The 8,115-nt window shown below is 36.5% G+C and overlaps 1 protein-coding gene and 1 pseudogene across 1 annotated transcript; both read right to left on the minus strand.

The window, feature by feature from the left end:
- Positions 1–1,820: 1,820 nt before the first annotated feature.
- LOC107550517 (McKusick-Kaufman/Bardet-Biedl syndromes putative chaperonin-like) lies at positions 1,821–3,156 on the minus strand. Its single transcript, XM_016231823.1, has 2 exons — positions 3,046–3,156; positions 1,821–2,278 (listed from the first exon to the last, which is right to left on the minus strand). Exons 1-2 carry the CDS (start codon positions 3,154–3,156, stop codon positions 1,880–1,882), a joined length of 510 nt encoding a protein of 169 aa, XP_016087309.1. The 3' UTR covers positions 1,821–1,879.
- A 3,129-nt stretch (positions 3,157–6,285) lies between these two features.
- LOC107550518 (uncharacterized) overlaps positions 6,286–8,115 on the minus strand; it is a 6,555-nt pseudogene continuing 4,725 nt past the window's right edge.

The following is an 8,115-nucleotide window of genomic DNA, read 5'->3' on the forward strand; positions in this document are numbered from 1 at the left end:
TTTTGGATTAGGTTAAGTCATTATTATGAGAAAGTTTCTCATTATTACGAGATACTAAGTCATTATTTCGAGAAAGTTTCTCATTATTACGAGAAACTAAGTCATTATTATGAGAAAATAAGTCATTATTTCTAGAAACTAAGTCATTATTACGAGAAAGTTTCTCATTATAATGAGATACTAAGTCATAATTTTGAGAAAGTTTCTCATTATTATGACTTACAGAATTATATTTTTTTATTTAGTGGCGGAAACAGGCTTCCATACAAAACAGTACTGTGGCTGTGTTTGGAATGTTTTTTTGTTGGCGAAATAGCACAGAAATAGCGCAAAAACAGCCAATATGCTGTCTAAAACGTAAGTCTCTTGATATTAACTTATTATTTATTGAACTGTTGTATAAAATAAATATCACATTTGTAACCATGCTGATTTTTTAAGAAAAAACGGCACTCTTCGTGTGATTTTGATTAACTATATGAACGGATATAAATATATACATTTTCTGCCTCCTTATCTTGAATTATGTGATCATTCTTAATGCATATTAATAGACTGAATCATGCAGCGAAAGAGCGTACTATAAAAGCGCACGCGCACTAAAGCCTGTGTGTTTGTCGGTTCATCACGTCGCGTATGCACGCCTCCTAGGTGTGTTTTGTGTAGCTTTTGCAATATAATAATGTCATGATGTCTCACGAGTTCTGTATTTGCGCTAAACCTGCGCAGATTTGCCCTGAATGAACTTCCTCAAGAAATTAATGAGTGAACATAATTTATGAAAAGTAACCCGCCAAATTTGCTAGTGATTTGACAGCGTTACTCGCCACAGCTGATTTTTACCCGCATTTGGCGGGTGTTCAATTCAAACCCTGTTCATAAGGCAAAAAAGTGTGTCGGTAGACTTTCTGGAGAAGCAAAGTTTGTGAAAAACAAAGCCGGTGCCATCAGAAAGTGCACTATCAAAAGCTGTACCATTGCCGTCAATGGCATCATAAAAGACGAAAACGTTTGGAGGAATTCACAGCGTGCAAAGACATTTACCTCACTCCTTAGGCCTCCATCGTGGACTAATTTGTGTCTAATTCCTATAAAAACCGTTGATTTCCGATTTGTGAACAGGTTGTTTTTTGATTTGAATCAGCGGAAACGTTTCATAAAACCTGTCTGAGTGATTCACTCACGAAACTGAATCCGTCAGAAGAGGTCAACGAGCCTGAGTCCCGAGACACGTTTGATTTGTAATGAACGTAAAATTACTGAGTGAACTGATAGCGAGTGCATTTGAAGTGAAGCGAACATTTGACTGATCGAGCTTAGATATACTTTAATAGCCAAATTAACAGCAGGAATGTTAACATACTGGAAGGATTAAGGACTACACCTAATGTGGAGAACTCACCGTTGTTCTTTCTTACAATAGATAATTTCCTTCAGAGTAGATACTTCTATGTGGTAATTTAGCAGATGTTTTTATCCTTACAATGCACTGATTACAGAAACATTAGCCTCGGAGCTACCTGGAGATGTGTTCCTTTCTCAAAGGCACATGGCACAATGAAGATGACTCAGGCAGGGTCCAAAATTAAACTTTTTGTCATACATGTCAAATTCAGGTGAACTGAGAAAATGTACCTACCAAAAAAATAAAATATTTATATTTTTACTAGCCCTTAAACTTTATTTTGCTTAATTTAAAACCTGTCCTTATGACGACAGATTTTTCTGCTTGCAAAAATTTTGGTTTTGGAAGTTTAATGTAAGTAATATTTAACATGTATGTTGCCACATTTGAGAAAAGTCTTAGAACAACATTTGATTATAAAATACATCAAACCTACAAGCTTTATTCAATGCACAGCTCTTCATTCATCAAAATTCAGTTGATATCCTTAATTATATATTTTACATCAAGAACAAAATTAGCCATCTCGACCGCCACATTCAAAGCATTGAGCTTGGCAGAAAATGAATCTAATATTTCGGGCTGATTGTCAGTGTTTTCCAGGGAAACAGGAGAGAAAGTGTGGTAAGCTGTATTTAAAAGGGTCTTCTCCAGGTTGGATCTGTCCTCCACCAGGCCACAGCCACAGGTTTTGGAGTATATATCTGGGACCCAGCGATGAGCATATGTCAGGTCAATGAGACAGTCCTGTCCATCATGCTCTAAGGAAAGAGCCACAGATTGCAGAGAGTTGCAGAATGCCTCAACTGCCATGAGGAATTCAGACTGAGAGACGCACAGAGCTGCAGCTGTTGCGGCGCCTTTGGACTGATTCTGTGAAGTAAGTGACAAAAATGTTTAATATAGCAGAAATTACAGGTACACCAATGGCATGTGCATTTTAATGTTGAGATGATTTGTTTGGTCACAGCTCCCCTAATGGTAATTTTAAATAGGTTTGAGCAGATTTGCCACTAATTAATAAATGTTAAACAACATTCATTGAAATAAGTTAAATTTTGTGAGGGCTGGTCTGAATATAATCTGAGCCAATTATTGCGATTAAGATTAAACCATATAAATGTTTTAAATAACCTTTGACTAATATGGCCTCAAAATGATTTAAAATTAATAATAATAAAACAGTAACATGTCTGCACACTCATATTTTTTTTATTCCAACCAAGAGCAACGTTTGACCAGTTTATGAAGGCCTAACTGGATAAAATGTTCACGCTTGGTTGTAATAAAGATTTCTAGAGCTTTAATTTCAGTGTGCAGACATCTGTTGTGTATTGTTGTTTTTGGATTTTGGATGTGCACAGCACACTTTTTTGATCAAAATGATTTATCACAAAATTGGGGATGATCCAACAAAAGCTGTGAGGTATCAAAAAAAAAAAAGGTTTAAAAGTCTAGTCGGGTAGAAATGTGGCACTTGGCAAGCCTTGAAAATAAATTTCACAGTTAATACCTAAATAATAAAGGAATGCATAATGCATGAATCTTTTCATAAAATTCTGACAAGTGGAACTTTACAGTATAATCAATACTGTAGAAATACAATTGAATGGGATGTTTAACTCAGTGGAATAGAATACCATGTGATTGATGTAGGTGACCAGCAGCGTCTCTGTGCAGCCTCCTCCAAGCAGGGCATAGGGCTCCCTCAGAGTCAGTCGCAACACATGTTCTGCTCTTTGGCATGTCATCTGTCCAACAAATGGAACGAATGTTCATCATATCCTCCTGAGACCCAGCTATGGAGTTTTTGCCTCTGTAGTGGACATTATATTTGAGTGAATTTCTCTGAGACCTCACACGTCACAGTTGTAAGTCTGGATGTCCTGTACGGAGCACATTCAGGGCTTTTCAGAGATACCAAATGATTGGATGTTTCCCCGAGAACACTCCCTCTCCTTGGTTTTTAAAAATGGCTGACATTAATTTAGTGATACAATTGTACATCCTTATGGAAATATGATAATATTTTGTAATTATAATTTAAATCTGACTAATTTTCTAATTGTTTGTCATAAATCAACATCTCAGGAAAATGTTATGGGGTTTCAAATCAAAATATGACCTTCTGTTATGAAACAGGACATAATTTCATACATGTCCACTGTAGAGGACACCAGGACTGAAAGCATGTTTATTACACATTTTGGGAGACAAAAGAATTGAATAGGAAAACAAATTATGTATCAATATTCTTATGAAATATTAGATATTATTATGAAAATCTGGCCAATGACTACTCCCATTATTACACTTCTTTTTTCAACATGCTGTCCCAACAGCACTTTAATATGCAAATTAGATACAGTGTATAGATAACATTGTGCTTAATGGGAAAACCAGTTTATGGAATTTTTACACACATATTGCATAAAGCAAAATGGTATATCAAATCATTTTGTTATATATTTTATAACATAGTTGAGAACCATCCTTAAACAAAGTTAGGTATAAAAAAATCCTGAAACCTAAAAATTGATTGGCGATTAAAAAAAAAATCCCATTGTTTTTTCCTTTTCATGTCTACTCTTGTCATTTTATTTTTAGAAAAACTGAGTCCTGGTGTCCTCTACAGAGGACATATCATAACTTATGAATAAAATATAATTTTTCAAAAATGTTATTTTACCATTTTTTTCTTATGCTCTAAACAACGTAGTGACATGAAAAAATACTAAATTCACAAAGTTTTTTATTTCTGGTTCTCAGGAGGATATATGCGTGTTTCTGTATTCGTGCATGAAACTCGCATTGGCTTGTAATTCATCCAATTTATGTCGAAGCGAGCGTACATTGCCCAAAAGTATTCCAGGTAACGGAGTAAATCTTTGAGCCCCCTTTAGTCTGCGTACAACCACACACACATACATATATACTGTATATGTACATACACTTGATAAATTAAATATATATATATTATTTCATTTCCATTTAGTTTGTTGAACTAATGATATACAAATGTAAAATGTACTTCTCTGAGTGTTGCGTGTTGCTTGAATTCATTAGTTATCTCTTCACATTAACTCATGAAACGCAGCTACCACACTCAAATCTTTGCAAAAGAATCCTTCGCCCGAACAGGGACTTGAACCCTGGACCCTCAGATTAAAAGTCTGATGCTCTACCGACTCCGCTAAAGCTGGGGAACAATAGTCTGTTTAGGGGGGGGAAGAAGGAGAAGAAGGGGGAAGGAGGGGGAAGGAGGAAAAAGAGAAAAATTGAGAAAAAATGAAGTGAAATGGGAGTTAATATTGACTCTGCTGCCCGTCAGAAGCTACCGGACACCTATATTACATTATTAGTTTGAGAAATATGTCCATAGATAACACTTTGCTGTAATATTGCATGGGGCGCTGTGGATCCAAAGGTTCGATCCCCGACTGGAGCAGGCATCTCTAACCAAAAACTCTCACTGAAATATTACCAATCATTTAATTAATCACTTATTAATTGATACAAATAGGACAATGGCTTATTACGAATGTCATACAGTCAAATATATGTACTTAGTGTACATAAGTGAACATACTTATGTAACAATGATATAGATAATAATTAACTTAATTTACAAAGCAATGCAAGAAACATTTCTATCAATTAGTTGCACTAGCGGACACCTACACATGTATGTTTTGTTTTGACAAAAATTTATAAAAAGTATTCATATGTATTGTTTGTATGTATGTATGTGTTTTACATTGCCTGAGAAAAAATACCCAATTCATTAATACTTTATATACTTCAATTAATAATTTTAAAATGAAAGGAATTAGAATTGAAAGTTTGTAATTGTTTTCTCTGAGTGACTGTTAAATAAATAAAGATAAAGGCCTTGCTGTTTAAATATATTACAAATTTATTACAAAACATACATCTTAATTGTCTCTTTCTCTTGCTCTCTCACACAGTAAGCATATCACAGATACAAAGAAATTGAAGAATTATATATAAAATACAAATATAAAATAAATAAATAAATAAAATACAAAAAGTAATAAAAGTAGAAGATTCTGGTCAGCTGGTAAAAAGTATACAAATAACAAAATCAACACACCTTGCAAGGCTCACACAAAAAACAGTAATATACAGTGTGTTATTTCTGTTATGTTGATTTTTTTAAATGCCTGTCATATGGGATGAATATTGAACAGTTACATCAACGAACTAATAGAACATGACTGAAGTATTTCCACTACACATCTACACAGTATGAGACAAAGACAAACCAATCTATTTCTTATCTGCTCTCTTCTTCTGCATCTCCTCCATCCACTGGTCAAGTGGAATACCAGCATTTTGGGGACAGTATATGTACCCATAATACTGGCTGTGGCCACTTTCTTTGTTCCGGGCTGTTGGCACTGACTACATTTATTTTTGTCAACTTTCCGATTGTAAGGCCTCCGGGCAGTTGGTGGGGAGGAAAGGGGGCCAGCAGGAGCAATCCATTTGTATGCATTGACTTGTGGGGCCAAAAACACATACACAAGTGGGCCACTGGCAGGGCTGGGGCTGGAAACAGTAGGCAAAGGGGCAGGGGTAGGTGGAGATGTCTGCTGAGGGAACAATTGCCTCTGAGCTGGCAACCTTGGGCAGGCAGACTGCAGAGAATGGGTGTGTTGGCCCGGAGCTGCAGTCTTCCTCTTGTCCACTGCTTGTCCTGCTGTACTTTGAGGCAAGTGGTAGTGATGTTGAGGTCCAGGCCGTGGTGGTGCAGCAGTGGGGCGTACCTGTATTGGTGGAAGAGGTACAGGAGCAACAGGAATGGAGGCAGGCAAGTTGACCCCTTGCAGCAGAATATTACATTCCTGCCTCTTCAGTCACTTGTTGTGCCACTGAATAAGAGTTGTTTGATTAACATCAAACAACTGCAGAGTTGAGCTCTGCATGACTGAACCATTACCCAGGACCAGCTGTCTGATCTTGCTGTAGTCTCTGAGAATTAGTAGTCAGTGCATATTTACCCTGTTTTTTTTTGGACTTTTATGGATGTCACAGAGTTTTACAAAAATGCACTCTACCAGACGACAGCAATCTGGCCACTGGGCAGGGGATCCTGTAGATCCTAGGACGCAACGTGTAATGCTCTCCACACCTGGGGTAAATTCAGGTTTCTTTTTAGAGCACCTGAAGCATCCTGTTGTCAGACGCGACTGGTGCCGTGCAGAGTACGCCACACGCTGCTGGTCATATGGTAGAAGGTTCTGCCACAGAGCTATGACGGTACTGGCCTGCTGGGAGTTGAGTGTTTGTCCAGTTTCATTCCTCAGTCCCACCAAGTACTGTGCCAGGCTGTCCACTCTGTCCATCCCTGGGATATTGCACTCATCCACAGCCTGGCAAATATATTAATATATAAAAATAAAATAAATACCACAGGCAGAAAAATAGCACATCTTTCACACTGTTTACATGTCACAAAAGACCTACCAGCTGTTGCTGTGGTGCTGCAGGAGTCATGGCAGGTGGCCCAGAGGGACCTGTAGTTGGAGTAGTGGCAAGAGAGGCCGAGACGATGGAAATGTAAGGAGGACCAGAGGCTAGGCTGGTGGGGACAGCTAATGGGCCAGAGGGTGCAGTGGTCTGCTCATTTGCAACCTGTTAAATGTAATAATAAAAAATAATACTAATGAAATAAACATCAAAATAATACAATTACAAGCAAGACAATAACACCACTGATCCAACATGTCACAAAAGACTTGCCAGTTGTTGTTGTGGTGCTGCTGCAGGGGTGACGGGTGATGGCAGTGAAAAGGGACTGCATTGATTGCATTGTGTATTTTTTTGTGATTTGAAAATGTGTTTTTGAAAAGTGATATACAAATACATTTTCTAATTATTATTATACAGTAATGATGATGATTAATATTATTACACAATAATAATTATTATTATTATAGTACAATATAAGTCTAAATTACATCAAAATAATAAAATTACAAGCAAGACAATAACACCACTGATCCAACATGTCACAAAAGACTTGCCAGTTGTTGTTGTGGTGCTGCTGCAGGGGTGACGGGTGATGGCAGTGAAAAGGGACTAGCAGCTGCAGAGCAGGGACAAGCATGCCCAATCTGGAAAATATAATATTCTTTTAAAAATAGTTTTATCAAATGGATCTTAATTAGAGCTTATCTTTTAAATTATGCTTTTATTCATTTATGTATTCTTTAGATTTTTGTCATTGTCTTTCATCTCTGTCTATTTCATGATTGCATTGTGTATTTTTTTGTGATTTGAAAATGTGTTTTTGAAAAGTGATATACAAATACATTTTCTAATTATTATTATACAGTAATGATGATGATTAATATGTAGCGAATCAGCTCATGGGAAATATGAATAATTAATCATAACTAGTTATAATTAATTATGAATATTTTAGATCCGCTGTAGATATTTAGCTGACCTCTCAGGGTCAACTGTCTGTCAATTCTAAGAACGTTAATTCCCTGGTTAAGGGAAATAGCTTTCTTACTGTACAATTCTACAAAGAGCTTGTAGCATAAATCTGCATGATTAAGTGACTCCAGTTATGAGCAAACAATGAACCACGTCAAGTGTGATACAAGTAAGGTTTTATTAACTACATAAACACTTAAACTGGTCCAACATACTACATAAACACTTAAACTGGTCTAACA

The sequence above is a fragment of the Sinocyclocheilus grahami genome, unplaced genomic scaffold, assembly GCF_001515645.1.
Source record: "Sinocyclocheilus grahami isolate Dianchi unplaced genomic scaffold, SAMN03320097.WGS_v1.1 scaffold400.1, whole genome shotgun sequence".
In the NCBI taxonomy this organism is placed as follows: domain Eukaryota; kingdom Metazoa; phylum Chordata; class Actinopteri; order Cypriniformes; family Cyprinidae; genus Sinocyclocheilus; species Sinocyclocheilus grahami.

Bases quoted from the DNA above. Each gene is read 5' to 3' on its own strand.
- LOC107550517 (XM_016231823.1), bottom strand. From the start codon at position 3,156: ATGACATGCCAAAGAGCAGAACATGTGTTGCGACTGACTCTGAGGGAG. The intron at 2,279-3,045 runs GTATTCTATTCC...CTTACTTCACAG, and splicing joins TCACCTACATCAATCACATG to AATCAGTCCAAAGGCGCCGC.